Here is a 23,106-nt window from a genome sequence, read left to right on the forward strand (position 1 = left end):
CTCAGATAAAACCCATACATGACAAGTTCCTATTTGCTCAGAATGGTATAACAGGTCTAATCGCACCACCTGGGTCGGGCAAGACTTTCACTTATCTTAAAATGGCTGCACAACAACAAGAACTAGATGAGAAGAACCCATTCTATGAGTTAGTAGTCATTTGTAGTACTTCTGGTCAATTTGACCAAACCGTAAATTCGTTCAAAGATATTATAAAAAAGTCTAAGTTAGTATGTATAAAAGACTCTGAGTTGTTGGATTGGATAAAGAAGTACCAAAGAAGAGTTTTGAAGTACAATGCTATAAATGAGTATGTCAATTCGAGGTTTAAAGACCCAAATGAGGAAATGCAGAGAATATTAGAGAAGAAACACTTCAGAAACAAACAGAAAGAGATAGAATACATTTCGAAGAAATTGCAATCTTACGATTGGAAGACTTACCCTCACAGATGTCTTCTTATCTTAGATGACTTTGCTTCTCATCCTTTGTTAAAGAACAGAGAACAAGATATGTGTCGAATTCTTAAGAAGCTCAGACACTTTAACATCTCAGTTGTCATTTGTGTACAGACAGCCAAGAGTTTAAGTAAGGATGTAAAGAGAATACTTACTGATATCATACTTTTCCCCGGATTGTCCGAAGACGATTTCATGGAACTTATGAAAGAGTCCATGGCAGGTAAGTTTGACAGACATGAACTATGGGAGAAGTACAAAGTCATACAAGACCCTCATACTTCTTTCAGAATTCACATCTACGCGAACAAAGTTCAAATTGTAAAAAGTCAAGCGTAAAAATGTAAGTGTTTGAGTCTTAGTCTGTTGTGGTTCTGCAGCTTTCGGTTCTTCTGGCTTTGGAAGACATTCAGGAAGAGGAATGTCAGTCATCCGTTTGTGTCCTGTCGGAAGGAAGGACTTTTCCTGTTGGAAAGAAAAACTTTTCCTGTCGGAAAGAAAATTTTTTCCTGTTGGAAGGAAAAACTTTTTCTGAAGTTCGACCAAAAAGTTCTCAATTTTCGAAAATTTGAATGGTTTACGGACGGACAACAGAAAAAATTTTTCCTGTTGTCAAGAAATTTTTTTCCTGTCGGAAGGAAAAACTTTTTCTGTCGGAAGGAAGGACTCGGAATGCCAGAAGGAAGGACTCGGAATGTCGGAAGGAAGGACTCGGAATGCCAGAAGGAAGGACTCGGAATGTCGGAAGGAAGGACTCGGAATGCCAGAAGGATTTGACAAGACAATTTACCTTATAGAGCTACCTGAGCCATCTTTGGTGTCAAGCTTGAAAAATAAACGCTTTACATGTATTTTTCAGCAACTTCGTCAAATAATTTTATAGCACTATCTATCTCATCTACTTCAAACGTTTCTTTACCTTTCGTGGGAGCACCATACATTTTCTCAAACTTTTCAAGTAGTTCTGTTTCAGCAGCTCTCATATCATTTACAAACACAACCTTAACTCTATTGACTGTACTGTCATATCTTTTAGTTATATTATATGTTCTTCCTATCTTATATCTCTTTGTATTGAAGTCCTTCGGTTTCTGAACGATGTAAAGTAAGCCTTCACTGCAACGTTCCGTATCGAATGAACCATATGTTATGAAATTATATCCAACAACTGGGTCTAACCATAACAAAACTACTGGTATAAGACTTTTGTCGATGAGATATGCTGTAGTTCCATAGAATCTTACCGATATCATAAGCTTAGGATTTCTTGTCAAAATTTTCTGAGTTGAAGCATTTTTAACCCAGTCGTTTGTTTTCTTTCCAGATGGAGATATAATGTCTGACAAAGAATATTTGTTGTATTTCTTTGAGTATCTTACGTTTAAATCACCAATTCTAACCACTTTGGTGTCATTGTCTATCTTTTTAACTGTTTCAAACTCAACCTTTAACATTTTCTGTTCTTACATACAAAATAAAAAAATAAAAAAAATAAAACTAACGTTATTTTTTTATTTTGTATAAAAGATATGATTTCAGGGATTTTTTTTACGAAGTGTTAAAGTTCTCTTCGTCAAAAAATAACAGTTATATAATGAAATTTGGTCATTTTTTCACGATTTTCGTACGGAATCTCGTTCCTCGGTTTTCCGCGGGACGCAAACATATGAGGAAATTCATGATTTTTGGTCATTTTTTTACGATTTCATAGAGTTTTTTTACGAAGTGTTAAAGTTCACTTCGTCAAAAAAATACAGTTATATCATGATTTTTGGTCATTTTTTCACGATTTTCGTACGGAATCTCTATCCTCGGTTTTCCGAGGGTAGCAAACATATGAGGAAATTCATGATTTTTGGTCATTTTTTTACGATTTTCATAGAGTTTTAGGCGACCAGGTCACTCGGTCACTCGGTCACTCGGTTAAATGAACTTCTCTGAAAAATAGTGACAACATGACATTTTGACAACAACACAGGAAATAGACTTCTTCGTAAATGTTTGTCAAGACTTTCATCGTCAATGAGTGTAAAACAGACAAAAATATATTTCTACCATAAAGTTTTACAAGCGTTTTACATGGTATATGTTGTGATGGTTCATGACTTTAAACAGTTTTGTAGCTTCTATTTTCTTCTTTTAGTATGTCAAAAGTTTTAACGATACCGAAAGTTTCTTTATACTTCTTCTTGACGTCAGATAGAAGGAAATCGTTAGCAGTTGGATAGTTTTTGTTCAGAAATGTCAACATGTCCATTTTATTTTTACGATTTTCGTACGGAATCTCTATCCTCGGTTTTTCGAGGGTAGCAATCTTATGCCATTTTACTCAGATTTTTGTGCTGAATTCAGCAAAAATAATGTTTAGGGTAGAAGGTTAGATCTAACCTGTCTTCTACCCTCTTTTCTACCCCAGTTATTTTATAAGCGTTTTACATGGTAAACGTTATTTTTACATGTATTTTTCAGCAACTTCGTCAAATAATTTTATAGCTTTATCTATCTCATCTACTTCAAACGTTTCTTTACCTTTTATGGGAGCACCATACATTTTCTCAAACTTTTCAAGTAGTTCTGTTTCTGCAGCTCTCATATCATTAACTAACACAACCTTGACTATATTGACTGTACTGTCATATCTTAGAGTTATATTATATGTCCTTCCTATCTTATATCTCTTTGTATTGAAGTCCTTCGGTTTCTGAACGATGTAAAGTAAGCCTTCACTGCAACGTTCCGTATCGAATGAACCATATGTTATGAAGTTATATCCAACAACTGGGTCTAACCATAACAAAACTATTGGTATAAGACTTTTGTCGATGAGATATGCTGCAGTTCCATAGAATTTTACCGATATCATAAGCTCAGGATTTCTTGTCAAAATTTTCTGAGTAGAAGCAATTTTAACCCAGTGGTTTGTTTTTTTTCCAAATGGAGATAAAATGTCTGACAAAGAATATTTGTTGTATTTCTTTGAGTATCTTACGTTTAAATCACCTATTCTAACCACTTTGGTGTCATTGTCTATCTTTCCAACTGTTTCAAACTCATTGTTTGTCATTTCTTTCTTTAAATCTGCATAGTCGTTTCTCATTCTTTCTATCTCTTTGACGGAGTAGTTATATTTCCTCATTGCCGCTTTACATTTAGAACATTGTGGGTTCATTTTTGCGTTATACATTGAAACCTTACCTGCTAAAACAACCAAGGCGTCAATGGTTTTCTTTAACTCAAAAGTTGCTGGTTTTATCTGTTCATTCCATACCTTACCTCTTCTATCTTTATCTCTTATCTGCCATACACATTCAGCAACTAACGAAACAAAGTTGTCGTAGGTCTTAAATTCTTCAGATTTATATATGTCAGAAACATTCTTATATACCATGTCGCAATCTTTGTCCATGACTTTGTGGTTGCAATGAAATCCAAGAAACTCATAGTTAACCTTTCGTATGAACTTCTTTATTTCTACTGAGTCAGTTGCTTTGACTTCAATTTCGTCGAATTCAGGAATAGTGAGCTTTTGTTGTTGGATTTCAGGCAATTTGGGTAAATGGTCAATAATGTCCTGCATTTCATAAAGATACTGTTCATTTGTTTCATCTTTCGCACTACAGTCTAAATTATTTGTTAAAAGTTCTTGCTTTATCTTCTGGATTTCTGTTTCGAAAGTATATGAAGAAGGAATGAAGCTTTTCATTTCTACTAACATTGAAGTTGGGTTCATGACTAACGAGTTTGGTGCTGTTGTTGCTAACATGTTCTTACAATAAAAATAAAAAATATTTTTTTAAAAAAACTAACTTTATTTTTTATTTCGGGAAAACTCATGAAAATTCAAGAGGGTAGAAAACATTTACGATGAAATCATGACAAAACATTTACGATGAAATTCATGACAAAACATTTACGATGAAATCATGACAAAACATTTACGATGAAATCATGAAAATTCATGAAAATTCAAGAGGGTAGAAAAGAGGTTAGAGAACAGGTTAGATCTAACCTTCTACCCTAAATTATATTTTTGCCGAAAAAAAAATGGTTCATTTACTCACAATATTTTTGTACAAAACAACCCCAAGCTTTTAACTTCTTTTCTGCAGCTTCTAATGCTATCTTAGCGAGTTCATATTCTCTAAATTCTCTCTTTAAATCTTCTTGTTCCCATTGGTCTAGTTCGTATGGAGAATCTCTATAACCAGAACATATCTCACGTTCATGTTCTATTTGTTTTTCGCACATTTTTCTAACTTCTTGTTCGAACAAAGGTTTTGCATTCTCTACTGTATCTTCAAGTTCTTCTTCATCTAATTTCTCATGAACTTTCTTGTCTATGGAGTCCAGAATTTTTCCAACTGCTATACAATATTTTGGAGAAGCCCACATTGCTATATAGTTTACAAGTCTTGGGTCTACATACGTTCCTCTAACCTGTTTGATTTCATCAGGAATTCCTGCATGAATTTTGTATAAAAAGCAACCGCCGTTTTCCGCGGGTTGGTATATTCTTCACAAAATGCCTTAAAATACTCTTCCCAGGACTTATTTTCCAACAACCTTCTAAAGTCTTTCCTAAACTGCTGACACATCTTTGTTGCATTTATATAACCATCCTTGTCTCTACGTAAGACTTCAATACCGTTGTAAGTGCCTTTTGTGAATGTTTCGCCATTAGATTTGTTCGTGAACGTTTTTGCTTCGACTGACATTTCTGTTCTTACAATAAAAATAAAAAATATTTTTTGGTGGGACGTCGGACATTCGTTTGTGGCTTAACCGTCGGACCACAACGATAAAAATCTCTGCTCCTAGCAGTACTTTTACTGACAGTAGCAGTACTTTTTCAGCACTTTTCCGTAGTTGTATATGAAAGACAATTCGAGATAAAAGTCATAGTACAATGGTATTATATGCTGCACACCGTTTGTTGTGAACCAAACTTGAAAGTCAGAGAAACTGTTACTAGGTGGTTCGTAGAATTTAGAAGCAAAGTCATAAAAGTCCTTACCAATACAAAGAAAACTGTTGTTGCTTGAACTGAAACTTGCATGACACATAACATTTTGAGGGTCAAACACGTTTCTATAAACTGTCAAATCTGTTGGTGGGCGTATAAATTTAAACGGACCGTCAGGTGGCAATGGTTCGTTCTGGTTTAGTAACCGAAGAAATTGTGCCCAAGAACGTTTGTCTACTTCCCAAAATAAAAACTGTGTACTTCTTGGAGGGTTAATTTCAATCCTTTGAAATGAAACGGTGGAATTCATCTTGTTGTATTCTAGTTTTAGATAGTATGTTCCATTTAGTAAAGAGTCGTATTTTTCTTGAAATTCCCAATAATATTTGTTCATTTGAGTTTGAAAGTCATTTAGAGTTTTCTCAAGACTTTCGTCTGAACGAACTGTAAAGATTCTCATTTCGTCAAATTTGTCTATTAGACCATCAGAACCTTCATACTGCCCATGAAAATATACTACGAACATAAAAGCGTTAGTTCTTTTTGAAAACAAAACTTTTCTAAATCCTATTGCCTTTGCATCTGAAGGACTTTGAAGCCAACGAATTGGATAGTCAAACCTGTATGAACGGGATGAAATTTCTTCATCTGATATAGTCCTACCGGCATTTGTAAAGATATAGTCTAACGGTTTTGTATCTGTTACATTTGTTCTTTGTTTTTCAACCTGAAGCATTTAATATATGTAAAAATATATTGTTTTAAAAAATGTTTTAAAATGGTATGCCATATAGCTTCTTGAATTTGTTAAGATATAGTCTAACTTTTTTTCCATCTGTATCTCTAGCGTTTACATAAGCACAGCCTTCCTTAGTAAAACATACTTGTAATTTTCTATAGCTTACGCCGGTATAAAAGTAGAAAGAGTCTTGTTCTTCGCTATAGTAGTAAAACTCAAACGTATGCTTGCCATAGTCTGTAATTTCAATTGCTTCATCTTCTAGTTCGTCGACAAATTCGAATACTATATCTCGAAAATTGCTTTTGTTCTTATTGTTTTCAGAACAAGTGACCCAACGTAAATTTTCAAGTCTATTGTCGTTTCTTATACGGTTTATATGGTCTACAAAAGGTAGATTGTTAGGATTCGGTATAAAATGAGTTGCAATGACAACATGTTTTAAATAGTGTTTTCCACCAATCCTCATCCTAGCATATCCGTCATTTTGCTCCCATTCGCTTAAAACTCTTTTTGTCTTTTTGTTTCTGACTTCAAATGACTCACAACAGTGAATTTCATATTTCTCATCTAACAAACAAGTTTCCCAACGGTCTGTTCCAACAAACCCAGCGTACATTTCAAATAAAATAAAAAAATATTTTTTTTAAAATATGTTGTTTTAAATGGTATGCCATTTCATATTTCATCGTCTAACAAACAAGTTTCCCAACGGTCTTTTCCAACAAACTCAGCGTACAGTTCAAATAAAAATAAAAAAATATTTTTTTCTTTTACTTTACATAACCACCTGCTACCAGAAGTCTTTGACGCCAACCCATACCAGCTAATGAAGGTTGAGTTGGTTTAGTTTGGAAACTAAACTTTGGTTTTGGTTTATCTTCAGTTTTTGGCTCCCCTTCTTCTATTGGTTTTTCGTCACTTTTCGGTTCATCTGACTTTACCTCACTTGCAGGTATGGTTGTGTCGTCAACATCTTCATAAATATCATATGCCATTTGTTTTTGTTTTCCTTTCAACTTTTTGTGTTTGTTGTAAAGTTTAGAATATTTCGACTCTAAGTCAATGAGATGTTCTATAATGAACTGTTTGTCAGTGAAGTAAACTTTTCCATCTTTTGTCTCGAACGCTCCTTCAGACTTCAATATTTTATTTGTGAGAGTCTGTTTCTTTTTTGAGATACTAGCCGTTCCATTTCTATGAAAAGTGACTTTATAGTTAGGGTTTGTATTTCCAGACCTGGCACTTTCTATTATTGAATTTTTCTCTTCATCTGTAAGTTCTTTGACAGGTTTTGACAATGGTTCTGAACTTTTTGTTTGTGGTGTCAAATCTACGGTTTCAACTTCTTCGGTCATTTCATCTCAGTAAAAAATTTTAGTTTGGTTTGTTTTCAACTGGTTGTTTAGGTTTTTTAAGTCGGTCTAAAACTTCCTGAGGTATAGGAAGAACTTGACAAACACGTTGTGTAACTGCTGGAAGTCGACAAAGCCATCTTGAGCCCATTTGTCTCAAAGCTGTATTGTTCATTTCATCTCAGTAAAAAACTTTACATTCCCCACGTTTGAGGCGGTTGCGGTTGGTTGTTGTTTACCCACTGTTGTGCATGGTTATATCCTCTGTTAAAGAATCTTTCACCTTGGTCCATATAGTGCCCTGCTTGGTTATAGTAGTCATTTGCTTTGTTATAGTAGTTTCCTGCTTCTCTTCCTACATTGTCCATCCATCCTTGAACTTTTCCTCTTGTTTCAGGATTTGGAATAAGATTTGCTGCATCTCGTGCTACCTCCCAACCTTTCTGTACAGTTTGTATAATAGGTTGTGCTTTCTCTTTCAGTATACCTAAAGTACTCAAAATCTTCCTTCCAATTCCAAATGCACCTCTGGCTAGTGTTCCCACTGCTGGCAAAAATCTAGATGCGACTCCTGCTAATGCGCCAAATAAACCCATTTCTTATGGGTTAAAAATGACGAATTCAAACAAGGACCCGTATGTTTCTAAAGCAACAAAGAAAGCACTCATGGTAAAAATCTTTAGTTCAACACCAAATGCTTGGTTTATGGATATCTTGGAAAACATTCCGAGGTATAGAGAAGATGGACCACCATACTGGCTAATATTTGTCGGTCAAAACACAAGATACTGTGAAGCCATACCATTACAGTCCAAAAATATTTTAGATGTGAAAACTGCTTTGACAATATTCGTTGACAAATACCATCCAACAAAACTGACATCTGACTGTGAAAGTTCTTTCAAATCAGACGATATTAAAACTATCTGCGTTCAAAAAATGTAAACCAATATTTCATTGTCGACCAAAACCATTCTGCTCTTGTGTCATTGACAGTTGTATAAAATCTTAAGAGACTTAAACCAACCACAAGGTGGTGAAGCAAATGAAATGTCATATGACGACAAATATAGACATTTCTCCATGGCAAAGATGAGACAAGTTTTAAATATTTACAATAACCGTAAACAAAAAGGTTTGGGAAACCACTCCCCCGAAGAAATGAAAAACAACCCTGACTTAGAGAAAGACTATATATTTAATAGTTTAGTCAAAAGAGACAAACAAGAAAGAATGCCAGGCTTCAAACTTAAGAAAGGTGACAAAGTAAAAATAGAAATACCTAAACGCGACCCATATGAAAATACTATTGACTATGACAACAATGGGAACCCGACAGGTACTCACCTTCGTGTTCGTAAAATAGAAGAAAGTATACAGAGAATATTATGAAGTTTTAGGCAAACATGGCAAAATGTACAGACTGCAAGCAGAAGAAAAACTACTATTGTCAGACCTCGTTTCAAACTTGTTAAGGTTCAAGGTGGTATACTTTCAAAGACAGTTCCTAACAAATATAAGACAACTCCTGACGAATATGCTAAAGAAGTGGAACATGACGACTAAGCAATTCTATACCATGCGTAAACTGTCATGTAAGGTGGCATATAGTCTTTACTTTGTCCCGTTGTTTGCGTATACCCTGAAACGCGATGTTGTATGGTTTCCTCCTCCTCAGTGTTACTCCAGTAACAATCTATAGCAAACTTAACGTTGTCTTTAACATCATATCCTTTACCTTTTATCATTCCTGACCAATCCAATATCTATGCTTATGCCAACCTGCTTGAGATGTACTTAAATCTATGTAGTGACTGTGTGCAGGTAGGTTTTCACCTGAAATCGTTTTACTTCCACCTGTTTCCTTTGAAGAGTTTGCACAATACAAAAACCTGTCGACTATTTGAGTCCAAGTTCCGAGACCAAGTACTACTTCTGGTCTGGTAGAGTTCATTGACGTGTAATAGAACCTATAGGATATAGTGTTTGAAGTATTTCTGTCCTTTAACGTTTGAAGCTCTTTTTGTCAGCTTTTTTATCATATAAATCTTGAGCAGTGAATTTAACTTTTTTTTCATCCTCCATGACATAGACATTTCTACATCTAATGTATCTCATCGTTGTTATGTCTTCTTCCGATGTTAAACCTTGTGGAAGTTAGGGAGGTTTCCAATCTAATACATCCCCACCAGCTCCTTTCAACCGTTCTTCAATATTTCTATACCAACAGTTGCGAAGAAATCGTGTGTATGTCCAACGTCACTTTTCCTGTTTAAGGTTTCTTGTAAGTTTGTAATATTGCAATGTATGTGTATGGTTCTTATCCGCTTTAAGGTCTAAACATCCTGAAACCCACCCTGTATTGGCTTTACCTTCTAAAATCTTCGATGTCCGTTCATTATACCATTCAACCCTTTCTTTAATTTCATTGTCTTTTTCATCCACATATTCCTTATCTGCCTTCTTCACTAACGCCACTAGCCATACAACCCCTATCTACCTTCTCCTCTAACTCACTGTTGACATATGTTTTGTCAGCTTTCTTTTCAAGGCTAAACGTTTAAGTCTGTTATTTCAGATATAGAATGTGTATGTCCAACGTCACTTTTCCTGTTTAAGGTTTTTGTAAGTTTTTGTAATATTTGCAATGGTATGTATATGAGTCTTTTTAGAATATTCGTTTTCAGCTCTTGTCACTTCACTTGACATTTTATTGTCAACATATGTTTTGTCCGCTAGTTCAGGATGAGTATGTTCTTTCGTTGCATATGTTGCATCTGCTCTGTCATGTTCTTCTTGAACTTTTTCAATGACATACTCTTTGTCAGCTTTGTTGTCAATATCTGCTTTCAAAAGAAGTTCATCTATAGGTTTCTCGTTTAAAGTTCCTTTTGTTGGATTTATACAAACAGTATGGTTCTTACTGTCTTGAAATAGAAACTCGTCTGTCATTGGGTTTAATGTCAGTTTTAAGTTTCCTTCTTTCAATGACTCAGATATCTTAGAATAGTTTGAAAAGTTTGTTGTGTTCTTATTTAGAGCTTGCAAAAATGAGTTGTCGGTTGTGTTGTATTTCTCTCATAGACGCTGTTTCATTTGACATTTTTATTCTAGATAAAATATGCTTTCAATAGAAAAAGAAAATTCAAGAGTTGCTACAACTAAACCATTAGATGAACTTTTTACTAATGTCGGTCAAAAGTTTGAGACAGAGACCGTAAAGCATGAAGGCTATCGTTTTGACTACCCCTTAAGATGGTTAAGAGACCCATCCGTCACAAAAGCTATTGGCTTTCGTAGAATGAAGTTCATTTCAGAAGCCATACATGGTTTCCCATTTACGGTCGCTTTTGAAATTCGATACTATAACAAAGAGAAACGTACGTATGAGAAATTTGAACAGGGAAAACTTTTACAAGTTAGTTTGCTTGTAAACTTAGAAACAACTCTTCAAGCTTTTCAAGAAAAAATAAACGATATCTATCTCGAATATGCAAAACAGTACAACATTGACGAAGGAGAGTACCATCTCGATATTATATATGACAGGAAAAATGCAACTGTTAAAATCAATAGAATAGAAGACCTTGGAGAAGACGTTTATATTTCTACAAAATATAACAACTTGGCATGGTATAGATTTTTGAGGATGTTAAATCAGCCTGCAGAATATCCAGTACACCCGAACTTTTATGAAGTCGAAAACCCTAATGGAACATATGAAAATGTTTTCGACTCAGATGCTATTATAGTTCATGCTTCATTTTCTGGCGCACAAAACTCTTTTTTATGCTTGGCAAATGACTTTTACGAAAAACCTACAAAGCTATATGAACCGCCGAGTGGAAGTATTTCAGACTTTCAAGTATGGTTTACAACAGATGGAAGAAAGAGAATAGTTCCATTATACCATGCGTTTTACTTAGAACTTAGTTTCATATACAACTACTATCGAACGGTAAAAATATGATTTTTTAATACGGTTGAGGTGTTGGATTTGGTTGCCAACTAGACTGTGGTGCAGGTTCAGGCTGTTGTATAACAGGAGCTTGTTCTTCTGGTTCAGGGTCTTTAGGTATAATACCAACGAACTGACCTACTCTTTTGCCAATATTTTTGACTCCGTTCCAAATTCCTCTTCCGACGGTTTTTATTCCATTCCATATACCTCTTCCAACATTTCGAAAGAAGTTTCCTATTCTTCCAAAGAAACCCATTTTACTATATGTAAAAATCTAATGTCCACCTAGTCTCTTACGTTTCCTTCTGAGTTCCATAGCATTCTTTAACTGGAGCTCATACATTCTATTTCTCCTCTGGTAGAAAACATACTCTGGGTCAACTCCTGTGTTCGCGTCATCTGCATAAAGTTGTTTATATCCCACTTCAGGGTTTGTATAAAACTCTTTCCATCTCATATTTGCATACCATGGTGGCAAACCTAACGCAGCGTCATTTGACATGGCAGTTTGCATTTGTACATCTGTTGGCACTTGACCATAGTTTGCCATTGCAGTTTGTATTCTAACTTCATTTGGAATATTCTCTGGGTTTGGTTGTCCAGGTTGCTGTGCATTCGCTAAGTTCTGTGCGTCCATTTAATATTAGATAAAAATATCTCTTACGAGTACATATACTGAACATTTGCTGGCATTGGTTCATCTTCATATTCTCTATATCTTTCTGCCACGTCAAATAAGTAAATGACACAATGGAAAAAACCTAAAACAAGTAGTCCTATTTCAAACCACATTTACTTACTAGTAAAATTTCTTTGTTATGACACTTTCTCCAGTTTATAGGACCTCTCTCATATTCTATCTTATCGTATCTAAACTCATAGTCATGTATGTCCTCTAACCATCTCATGACACTTTCCAAACCACTTTTATCGGATGTAAAGTAAAAGCATGGATGGTTATGTAAAACGTCTAAAGTTTCTAAAGAGTCTCTCAAAGTCCAGTCTACTTGGTATTGAAAATCCCATGTGTTATAGAACGGCGGGTCCACTATAAAGAAAACATTTTCCTTGTCTTTATATTTTTCATACAACTCTGTCCAATGACATCTCACAAACTCTATACCCTCAATATATTTTTCTATGTTCTCTTTGAAAACATTTGTATAGTTAAGATATAAAACTTTTGACATAAGTGTCTCAATGTCATGAACTCTTATAGAACCACTATATAATAGTCTAGCAGATATACTATCCCAGTCTATATATTCTGCTTTTTTCAAAACCTCTCTCACAATATTTTTGTTATCTAATGGTATACGTTCCATCTTACCTATAGGTATCTTTTCTTTTAACTCTTTCAATATTTTGTTTGTGTCTGGTATATGTTTGAGACGGTTCATATAGTTGTCGAAGTCATTGCATATAATCTTTGAGTCAGGAAATATTGTATGGCACAAATGAGATATATAGAAACTTCCACCGAACAAGTCTACAAATGTTAGACCATTCGGTAGTTTCTTAAGTTCTCTCAATAGAATATCTTTACATCTACTCTTATTTCCAAAGAAGGGTAACGGTGGTTTTGTAAAATTCATTTTATATATATAATAAAAATGTTTTTTCCTGAAAAGTGACAGAAAAGTGACGGGGGGCTAGAGGGCACGAAGTGCCTGGAAGCCCCACTACCTTTTTTTTTTTTTTTTTTTTTTTTTTTTTTAATACTTATAATCGAAATAATACGATCATCAAAAAATTCATCCACAAACTTTATGAACTGTGAGGAGTAGTACTTGAAAAATAATTATATGCATGCTAGTTTATACGTTCCTAATATATCAAGGGAAAATTTAGAGAAAATCCAAATGTCTATTGATTATCTTTTACCGAATGTAAAATAAACGAAGCAAAAAGAGTTGTTTGTATTTTTTAATTAAAAATGTTAACAAAATAAAGAGATTTATAAATAAGGAAAGAAAGATGAAAATAAAATATATAAGGACACGAATAGAAAGATACCTAGCAGCATCCTCCCTTCTTTTCTGCTTCAACTGGCATAGATTCTACATTGTCTTCGCCCGGTGGCAAAATAGATATGAGTGTATTTATGCATTCTACAACGTTTACGCCACTGAGTGCGGAAGTTTTGAAGTATTTGAGATTGTGTTCTTGACAATATGCTTCAATTTCACTATCTTCGACTTCTATGTCAGATTCTTTATCGCATTTGTTGCCAACGAGGGCAATAACAGCGTTAGGCGATGTCTTTGAAACAAATTCTTGCCTCCATGATTCAAGAGACTTGAAAGAGTTAATATTTGTAAGATCAAAGACAAGAATTGCTCCAACTGCACGATGATAATAAATACTATTCAAAGATCTGAATCTTTCCATGCCTGCTGTATCCCAGATTTGGATTTCTCTTGCGCCATCTTTGTATTCATAAAAACCGGCTCCAGTGGTTGGAGGAGTAACGGCATCAAAAGACTGTTTAACAATTATGTTAATTAAAGACGTCTTTCCAACAGCAGTGCTGCCAAGCATTACAACGCGTGGAATAGATGCTTTCATACCTTAGTTTTTATTTTAGCGGTTAGAAATTCTTTTTACACTTGACATTCCTCACTGTAAAGTCGGTTTTATTATAACATTTTATGACGGAATGAAATATAATTTTGAAAGAGTTTCCATGTTTCTTATTTGAAAGCATGCTCTATTTTTTCAATTGTCATTTTTTATTTTTCAGATTTCGGGATATATTTGATTCATTCTTTGATTCCTTGATTTTGACGAACATGCTGATTTTTGAGAATTAAATTTTTTTTCATAAAAAAAAGCAAATTGCATCAACAAATAACAATTAATCAACTAAACAAAGGCATATCATTGATTTCCATCAAATACCTATCCTATTACAGTATAAGTCAAATCAAAATACGCATGCATTTGCTTGATTTGATTTCAAAATCGTTATTTTCAAAATAGAGTCAGGCATAATTATATGTAAAGACGCATACTCTTCATCAAAGTCCAAGATCTTTGATATCTTCTATTTTATTTCGCACAAAATAATCATGACAAATAATACGCTTGAGGGAAGGATCCATAAGTATTCAATATTCAAATAATACAAACATATTATTATAAATCTACCGATTGATTTCCTATCATAGCTGTTCATAATGTTAATAATTTGAGATTCATATGAATTCTCTTGAACAATAGTAATTTTAAGCAGATAAAATAAATAAATATTTATCACAAATTTGAATTCTATAATATAACAATAAAGCGATTGGCACTGCATCAAAATTAACATTATTCATATCAAAAAATGAATAATTATGACTCATCTTGTTGGAGTTTCAATGAATTCAATAATTAATACTGACTGAATTTCTTATTTAATCTATCTCAGTGATTTTTTCCTAATTTGAATTGATTTTCTAAAATTATCATATTCAATTGTGATTTCGAATTAGAAGAAGATTGTATACATAATTTTATAAGCTTATAGATATAATCTGTAAAATAGATATGATTTCTCTTAGAACTCTCGCAATATCGATAAAATATGAGATGTGATAAGTGAATTTTTTATTTGTGTAATGATGACACAATTTATTTCAATCATTCGAAGTCATATTATATGCAAATTCTATAAGCAATACCAATAAAATCAATTATTCATTGTATCCTGTGAAATACATTCTTCATCAACTCTGTCGATGTTCCTAAAGGCATCCATCAGATTCAGCTATATTTCCTTTAGTAGAACTCAAAATAAGAAGTCTTCCAATTTCACAATTTTAAGGATTCTGATTTAGCATCTATATCTGCACCATGAGAATTAAGAGACTCTATAATTCCTTTATTTTCATGAAATATTGCTTGAAGAAGAGCGATTTCTCTGTTTTCATTTAGCATTTATATCTGCACCATGTGAAATGAAAAGTTCTGTTTTTTCATAGCTACGTGACATTGCTGCATTAATATCTCTACTGTATGAAATAGGTATTACACAATGGGTTATGATAAAGAGCAGAATATTTATTAACATCCATATTAGCATTTATATTTGTACCGTATGATATAAGATATTCGGCAATTTCTTTATTATTAGATTTTGCTGCATAATGAAGAGTGGTTTTTCCGTATTTTCCTTTCAAATTTATACATGAACCATATGAAATAAGAAGTTCTGCTGTTTCTTTATATTTGTTTTCTGCTGCTGCTGCAATAAAAAGAGTGGGGTTTCATCTTTATTTTTAGAATCTATATCTGCATTAAAAAGCATTGTTCAATAAACAAAGCACTGGTTAATATCTTGAATTTGATCTAAATAAACTAAAAATGCATGAGGATTATTATACTCTTTAAAATAGTCCATATCAATCTTAATGTTGTAATCATTGTCCGTTTTTAACTGAGATAATGCATTCAATAAATGAATCTCATTCTTAACAATATCCACCAATTCATGGAATTGAATTTGAAGATGGTTCTGAGTAGTATATATGGATGGGTTATGTGACTTTTTTTGTAAACGTAAGAATTCATACAATATCGAGCGATTTTGTATCATTTTTTTAACACATTAATTTTAAAATAATTTATTTATTTATTTATTTATTCTTACATAAATGACCCAACAAGTAAAACCAGATAAAATAGATTATCGAATTTTAGAGGATGGTGTTCCTTTATATTCAAAGATTTAAAGGGAAGCAATATTATAGAATTGTTAATCCTGAATACATAAAACATTTATTTAAAAAGGAAGACTGTGAATTATTAAACGTTAATGAATATGAAACCAATAAATCAAAATTGAAATATAAATATATTGGAAGTGATGAAAGATGCAAAGATAAAGATAAAGTTTATACAGTTTCATATTATGAATGGAAAACCAATAAGATAAGAAAACATTTAGGAGATTATGGTAAAAGTTCTGAATTCTTCAAATCTAGTATGTACGAGAGAGTAAAAGAAATTAGAAATAATTATTTTCATGAATAAAAAATAAACTTTAAAAATTCATGTCTTACATTTCTGAATAATTTATTTTTATTTTGTATGAAATGAGTGTCAAGACTAACGACGTTAAAAAATTAGGATTCACAAACAGGGAAATAAAGGATATATTAGAGGAGGCAGGTTATGAGGTTGATAAATATTATTTAAGAAATTGTCAAAAATTCGCGGAGTTTTTAAATGAGTTTGATTATGATGGAAAAATGAATAAAGATGATGTTATAAATTTCTTATATCCCACATCTAAAAAGGGAAAAACTAAAGAACCTGATGTTTTCCCTGAATATTATGAAGAACGGATTAAAGATGATGAATATGATGAAATTGAAAGACTGGAAAAAATAAGAGATGAAATAGATGAAAAAATTAAGGAATTAAGAGAAGTTGAAAAATATAATGAAAATGAAGTAGAGGGTTTAATGAATATCCCAGCTTCAGAATCAGCAGTTCAGAAATCTCATGAAGAAAGATATAAAAATTATGTCTTAGAATCAACACAAAATTTATTAGATGGTGATATTGACGAAACACTTTCAGAAGAAGGCACAAAATTTATTCATAAACATAAGCTTCAGTTTATTGACGATGGAGATTATCCATGTATATTACTTTCACCTCCTCTTGATTCTGAAAAATTCAAAAAAGCACTGAAAAATGTAACATATGCAACAAATACGATTAAGAAAGAAGATCATGATATTTACACAAATTATTATTTAAATAAATGCACAGGTGTTGATAAAGTTTTTGATTTATTAGATAAAATATCAAAAGAAACCATTGGAACCTATAAAATTTTGTGTGATTGTGGTTTCATTATTGAAGATACCAATAATGTTTCATATGAAAGAACAGCACCGAAGGAAGATGAAGTGGAAAGGTCTATACCATTCGTTATTAAGAATATAAAAGATATGAAAACGTATAAGCATTATATTTATTCATTTATTTCAGAAAAAATGGAAGCAACCCATAAAACATCTTCTCATCATTTTATAGCTATTCATACATTCCTTTTCAAAGTTGTGAAATTAAATAAGACAGGAATTAGATTTAATGTATCAGGGTACGCATTCTTGAGTAAATTAAAATGTATTCGTCATGTCGCAGATGATAAAAATTTATGTGTTCTTAATTCATTTTATGGACTTTAGCCCTGGACTCTCTGAGTCTCGGACTTTAAAAAAAAAATAAACTTTATTTTTTAATTTTTATTCTTACATAAATGAACAAAAATGGAACAGCTAAAATGAATGATAATCAAATAAGAGCCGAAGGTAGAAGGTTATTTAAACGCTTCTATAACATTCCTGATGGTGTTAATCCTAAAACTCGTAGAAGTTATTTAAATGAAGCCATAGATGCATATGAAGGATTTGACATTTCATCAGAAAGTGAGAGGTTAGCAAGAATGTTAAACGTTAATATTGATTTTTATTATTGTGATCCTCAACCAGAAGACGTAGACATTAACAAGGTAGACTTTCCATTAGTGGAATCAATAATGATAGATCCAGAATTTGAAACAGTAAATATTTTATTAACACAGAGTCCATGTGGAAAACTTCACGCTGACAGAATTACAGACGTTGAAGCACTCACAGGATATAAAGTTTGCCCCTTTTGCAAAGAAGAAGTATATTCTATCCGTGATGATCCAGAAAGGAAAAACCAAAGAAGATTTTTAAAACATTGTGAGAAATGTAAAGAAAATAATGGAAGATTAATTCAAGACGTTCAATTGCAAAACACACAACAACCATATGCACCACATATTACGAAACAGAAGATATATCAGTGGTTATTAGCTCACAATTTGCAGGAATATTATCAACCGACAAGATATTATATTACTTTTGACTTTGAAACATTAGAGACTAAAGAAGAATTACAACTTTCTGAGTGTGCAACTTTGAATGCTTACTTAAAACCATTCATGGTATCATCAACTGTCAAAATAAAGCCGCAAAGCGGCGAGGTCGTAGACCGTGATAAAACATTTACGAGGAATTTTTGCTTAACATCAAGTGATTCGTTCATCTCTGATTGGATTGAATTTTTATTTTCAACCTGTTCATTAGTTGCTAAATCAAATATTGAACAATATGAAGAATTAATGAATACATTAAATGAAAAACAGAAGGAAGCATTTAAAGAACTTCTAGATGAGGAATTCAATAAAGTGAATATCATAGGTTTTAATTCGGGAAAGTTTGATTTAAATTTAATTCTTCATGATTTAAACACTGCAAAATGGAAAATAAAATCAATACTGGGTTCATCTTCACAATTTAAGCAAATCATTGTAAAGAAAACAAACGTTCCATATGAATTAAGATTTATTGACATCAGAAATTATATAGCGGGTGGGACATTAGACCAATTCACTCAAGATTTCGGAAACAATAAAACACGTGTTAAATCCTTTTTCCCTTATCAATTCATCACATGGGAGAATTACGAAGAAGAATTATATAAAGTGGAACCATTCACTCAAGATTCATTTTATTCAGCATTAACTCAAGAAACTATATCCGATTCAGATTATCAAATATATCTCAATGATGCTAAAAATTTTGAGAATAGATTAGAATATTTTATTCATTATTGCAATAAAGACGTTGAAATTATGATTGACCCAATTGATAAAATTATCGAAGAAACATTTGTTTATAAAATTGACATGCTTCATAATCTTTCTTTATCATCGAATGCTTCAATGATTCGTTACGCTTTAGCATATAAAGACTTTAATCCTAATGAAACATATCCAGAAGAAGAAAATGTGGAATCAAGTTTTGAATTAACGAAAAAGTATTGGAAATATAAAATTGAATCATATAAGAAACAAGATGAAAAAGCAGAAAGGGATACTAAAAATAATGTTTCAACGGATGATTTTCAATACTATCACGATTTAATCCTTTCATCTAAATGCAAAATGTGTGGTAAAGCGTTTACATATGCAAATAAACCAACATTGGATAGAATCGATAATGAAAAACCACATACTAAAGAAAATTGTCAGTTAATGTGTTGTTATTGCAATGTCGTAAAATCAAATAAAGATGAAGATGTTCAACGTTTAAGAATCAATTTAAGAAATTATGCATTAAAAAATAATTTACCAATGACTTTAGATTCAGTTGAAGCTTATCACATTCTCCGTAATGGAATTACTGGTGGTTTATCAAATGTTCAACATAGAGTAAATCTTAAAGGAATCACGCACATTAATAAACTTTCATATAATCCAGAAACTAAAACTGTATCAAATGAGGACACCACCAACATTATGACTCATTTCGTTGGAGTTGACTTTAATTCATTATATCCTTCATCATTTTCATCTAATCCTCATGATTTCATTCAATATACTGACCATAAAATGTATATGCCGGGAAGATTGAATGGTGTTATCATTTGTGATACAGCAACAAAGAAAGCAAAAGCACTGGGAATAATTAAGAAGAAAAATACTTTATTTGTGGCTGAAGTAAAGGGTCACATTGATGAAAAATACATTAATGATTACATAAACTTTTTACCGATAATAAGAAACTTAGATATTATCACAGATGAAAAAACAATTGGCAGTTTTATGTATAATTACATGAAATCAAACAATCTACCAGTTGACCAGAAACAGAGAAAATTAACTCAGTTAGCATCAACACACAACCAATATCAACCATTTTCTTCTTATTATCTTTGGTATCTAATAGACAATTTCATTTTATCATCGATGACATTCAATCAATTTTAACATTTACTAAAAACACTTGTTTTAATGAATTTGCGAACAAATTTATGAACGAAAGACAAAAGGCTGAATTAGAAGGAAATAAAGGAAAAAGTTTATTTTGCAAGATTTCACTTAATGGATCATATGGTTACGATGCAATGAATACACAAAATTACGCAAAGACTAAAATAATGAATGCACAGAAGGCACGCGTTGCATGTATGTCAAATAAGTTTAAAAACATAAGAGAAATAGGTGAAGATACGTATCAAGTGATGCTCAAAGATAGATTTTATAGATGTGAACATGTTTACAAGAGGCATTCTTCACTTTAGATAATGCTAAATACTGGTATTTGGTTTTCATTTATGATTTTATGTATAAATGCATGAATGTTAATCGTTTTCATTTCATTGAAGGTGATACTGATTCATCTTATTGGGCAATCGCTGGCGACCCAAATCTTCCTAACACTCAAGCATTTCAAGCAATTGTTACCGATAAACAATTTTATGATAAAAACATTTTCAAATTCGCACCTTTTGATTTCTTTTGTTTTGATGAGAAATTTAAACCTAAATTAAAGAATAAAGCTGAAGAAAAAGCACATGAGAAGAAGTTATTGGGTTTAGCAATTGAGAAACAAGGTGATAACATGGTTGCTTTATGCCCAAGTGTTATACATCATTCAACGGTTCAATTGATGGAAGTGATTTTAAAAAGATTGCACAAAAAATGAAAGGAGTTAGTTTACGACAAAATAAACAATTAACACCTAAAAATTATTTGGATATAATAAATGATAAAGTGATATTTGATGGTCAGAATATTAATTTACAACTTAAAAACGGGTCAATGACTCGCTTAACAATCGGTAAGACTGCATTAACAGGAGCACACACTAAGGCTGTATGTTGTGAAAATGGATGTTGTATGCCGTTTATTTAATGAAATGCCACAGAAGAGACAAAAGGAACCGTTGAATGATGGTTTTGATTCTTGATCAAAGAGGTGGGCACCCTTAAAACATTTTTTTTTTTTATATAAATGGATAACGTAGATTTAGAAAATTTAATTGATGATTTAGTACGTGATCAAAATTTTCTTAGTTATTATGATTTAAAAGCATATCTCCAAAAATATGATGAAAATATAACGGATGATGATATGATTATTATTATTCATATTATGATAATGAATTTTTGAAATATCATGATGAAAATATTTCTAAAATTAAAGATAAAATTAAAAATAATGAATATACAAAGGAAAAACTAAATCACAACTTAAACATTTGAAAGATTTCAAAAATGAAGTATTAACAGAAGAAGATATTGATGAATTATATAAATTATATAATCCTGAGCCACAAAAAAAAAGAACAAAACGCCCGGGTCCTTCAGACCAAAAATGATGCACAAGCTTTAATTTATGATTCATTAGTTAAACCACATTCAGCCCAACTTTTAAATAAAGATCAACTTTTGGAATTCATCCTTCAACATAAACTCGAAGCGGGAAAGTATATCAAACCTTTATATACAGCATATTTAAAACAAATGAATAGAATACATCCAGAATTAATGAAGGAAGGAATGAATTCCAAAACTTCATCATCCAAAATCAAAGCGGATAAAATTAAACCACTTGCAACACCAATACCTCCAACGACTGTACCTGCAACACCAAAACCTCCAACGACTGTACCTGCAATACCAAAACCACCTCCTCCAGTTAATCCTTCATCATTCACTTTATTATATCCATTTCAAACATTAAAGAAGCAAAAAGATTTTAAAAAGGGTTTCAAGATATTAAATAAACCAATTGACCCGAAAATTCAACCGTTAAAGGAAAAATTTGGTCGCCCTTCATTTGCACCATATCCATATTCATACGAAATCGATCATTTAGAATATTCAAAAGGAAACGTTACTTATTTATTTGCCATTAACATTAACACCAGATATTTATATTGCATTCCAGTGAAAGGGAAAACAGAACAGGAAACAAGAAGAGCTATTCAATACTTACTAGATCATGAAAGAGTAGATAATATCAGGGGTGATAGTGATAAAGGATTTCAGGCAACTATGACTCATTATTTCCCACAAATTAATTTTTACTTTTCATCCTCTCCATATACGTTTCATAATAAAATAGTTGATGCGGTAATGAGAACTCTTAGAGATGCGTTAGGGGTTAACGGTCAGATATACTGGGATGGAAATCATGACTCCATCATACAACAGTTAGTATATTATTATAATAATACATGGCATAGAACTATAAACATGAAACCGGTGGAAATGAAAAATGATATTTCAAAAGAATGGGAATATATTAGAAAGCAAATGGAAAGGTTGAATGATGTTAAACGTGAACAAATTAATTCGGGGCTCATGAATTTTAAACAAGGGGATAAAGTTTTGATTCATCTCGATTATGGAAAAACTGATAAATCAATGACAAAAAGAAGACGAAGATTTGACACAATAGCTGAATTTGTTAGATATATTAACGGCAATGCATTAGTTGAAGTTGACAATAAATTAATAGAAATTCCGATTTATTTTATTACTCCATTATATTTAAATAATATTTAATTTTTTTTATTTCGTAAGAAATGAGTGACAACGAAGCAGTCAAGAGTCCAGACGATGAATATAAAAAGAAACTAAACAGAATTAAATCAAAAATATGCTATTACAAAAAGAAGCCACAATGCGGTGAGGTTGAAAACGATAAAGAAATAATCGAAAAATTAGAAACTTACCGTTCAATCCTTAAACTAAGTGAAGCAAAAATAAAAGAATTTAATAGAATAAATAAATTGATTGGAAGAGATGAA

General features: G+C 32.1%; 14 protein-coding genes and 2 pseudogenes across 16 annotated transcripts, besides 2 other annotated features; 5 read left to right on the plus strand and 11 right to left on the minus strand.

Annotated features, from left to right (window-relative positions):
• Positions 1–9,245: part of a mobile genetic element that runs on past the window's edge.
• Positions 348–797, plus strand: TVAGG3_0204630 (protein of unknown function, DUF4106 family; the record flags this gene model as incomplete). Its single annotated transcript, XM_051226420.1, has 1 exon — positions 348–797. The coding sequence occupies one exon, from the start codon at positions 348–350 to the stop codon at positions 795–797; it is 450 nt and encodes a 149-aa protein (XP_051111406.1).
• TVAGG3_0204640 (organellar and viral DNA polymerase type B) lies at positions 1,301–1,711 on the minus strand (the record flags this gene model as incomplete). The annotated part of the gene is made up of 1 exon (XM_051226421.1): positions 1,301–1,711. One exon carries the CDS (start codon positions 1,709–1,711, stop codon positions 1,301–1,303), a length of 411 nt encoding a protein of 136 aa, XP_051111407.1.
• Positions 3,166–4,221, minus strand: TVAGG3_0204650 (organellar and viral DNA polymerase type B; the record flags this gene model as incomplete). The annotated part of the gene is made up of 1 exon (XM_051226422.1): positions 3,166–4,221. A coding segment is annotated over one exon (1,056 nt), but the record flags the coding sequence as incomplete, so codon positions are not given.
• Positions 4,512–5,173, minus strand: TVAGG3_0204660 (annotated as a pseudogene). Its single transcript has one exon. A coding segment is annotated over exon 1 (662 nt).
• On the minus strand, positions 5,297–6,157 carry TVAGG3_0204670 (uncharacterized protein; the record flags this gene model as incomplete). The annotated part of the gene is made up of 1 exon (XM_051226423.1): positions 5,297–6,157. A coding segment is annotated over one exon (861 nt), but the record flags the coding sequence as incomplete, so codon positions are not given.
• TVAGG3_0204680 (His-Me finger endonucleases family) lies at positions 6,195–6,779 on the minus strand (the record flags this gene model as incomplete). Its single annotated transcript, XM_051226424.1, has 1 exon — positions 6,195–6,779. One exon carries the CDS (start codon positions 6,777–6,779, stop codon positions 6,195–6,197), a length of 585 nt encoding a protein of 194 aa, XP_051111410.1.
• Positions 6,934–7,518, minus strand: TVAGG3_0204690 (phage tail repeat-like family; the record flags this gene model as incomplete). Its single annotated transcript, XM_051226425.1, has 1 exon — positions 6,934–7,518. One exon carries the CDS (start codon positions 7,516–7,518, stop codon positions 6,934–6,936), a length of 585 nt encoding a protein of 194 aa, XP_051111411.1.
• Positions 7,538–7,690, minus strand: TVAGG3_0204700 (uncharacterized protein; the record flags this gene model as incomplete). Its single annotated transcript, XM_051226426.1, has 1 exon — positions 7,538–7,690. One exon carries the CDS (start codon positions 7,688–7,690, stop codon positions 7,538–7,540), a length of 153 nt encoding a protein of 50 aa, XP_051111412.1.
• TVAGG3_0204710 (uncharacterized protein) lies at positions 7,710–8,111 on the minus strand (the record flags this gene model as incomplete). Its single annotated transcript, XM_051226427.1, has 1 exon — positions 7,710–8,111. One exon carries the CDS (start codon positions 8,109–8,111, stop codon positions 7,710–7,712), a length of 402 nt encoding a protein of 133 aa, XP_051111413.1.
• Positions 9,246–10,636: 1,391 nt separating the features above from the next.
• On the plus strand, positions 10,637–11,485 carry TVAGG3_0204720 (uncharacterized protein; the record flags this gene model as incomplete). Its single annotated transcript, XM_051226428.1, has 1 exon — positions 10,637–11,485. The coding sequence occupies one exon, from the start codon at positions 10,637–10,639 to the stop codon at positions 11,483–11,485; it is 849 nt and encodes a 282-aa protein (XP_051111414.1).
• Positions 11,486–11,489: 4 nt separating this feature from the next.
• Positions 11,490–11,732, minus strand: TVAGG3_0204730 (serine threonine-protein phosphatase family; the record flags this gene model as incomplete). Its single annotated transcript, XM_051226429.1, has 1 exon — positions 11,490–11,732. The coding sequence occupies one exon, from the start codon at positions 11,730–11,732 to the stop codon at positions 11,490–11,492; it is 243 nt and encodes an 80-aa protein (XP_051111415.1).
• Positions 11,733–12,258: 526 nt separating this feature from the next.
• On the minus strand, positions 12,259–13,071 carry TVAGG3_0204740 (phage tail repeat-like family; the record flags this gene model as incomplete). The annotated part of the gene is made up of 1 exon (XM_051226430.1): positions 12,259–13,071. A coding segment is annotated over one exon (813 nt), but the record flags the coding sequence as incomplete, so codon positions are not given.
• Positions 13,072–13,099: 28 nt separating this feature from the next.
• Positions 13,100–14,063, minus strand: TVAGG3_0204750 (Rab small GTPase domain-containing protein; the record flags this gene model as incomplete). The annotated part of the gene is made up of 1 exon (XM_001299371.2): positions 13,493–14,044. One exon carries the CDS (start codon positions 14,042–14,044, stop codon positions 13,493–13,495), a length of 552 nt encoding a protein of 183 aa, XP_001299372.2.
• Positions 14,064–16,404: 2,341 nt separating this feature from the next.
• Positions 16,405–23,106: part of a mobile genetic element that runs on past the window's edge.
• On the plus strand, positions 16,558–17,664 carry TVAGG3_0204770 (uncharacterized protein; the record flags this gene model as incomplete). The annotated part of the gene is made up of 1 exon (XM_051226431.1): positions 16,558–17,664. One exon carries the CDS (start codon positions 16,558–16,560, stop codon positions 17,662–17,664), a length of 1,107 nt encoding a protein of 368 aa, XP_051111417.1.
• TVAGG3_0204780 (uncharacterized protein) lies at positions 17,736–18,502 on the plus strand (the record flags this gene model as incomplete). Its single annotated transcript, XM_051226432.1, has 1 exon — positions 17,736–18,502. A coding segment is annotated over one exon (767 nt), but the record flags the coding sequence as incomplete, so codon positions are not given.
• TVAGG3_0204790 lies at positions 19,905–20,873 on the plus strand (annotated as a pseudogene). The gene has a single exon. A coding segment is annotated over exon 1 (969 nt).

The sequence above is a fragment of the Trichomonas vaginalis genome, chromosome IV, assembly GCF_026262505.1.
Source record: "Trichomonas vaginalis G3 chromosome IV, whole genome shotgun sequence".
Classification (NCBI taxonomy): domain Eukaryota; phylum Parabasalia; order Trichomonadida; family Trichomonadidae; genus Trichomonas; species Trichomonas vaginalis.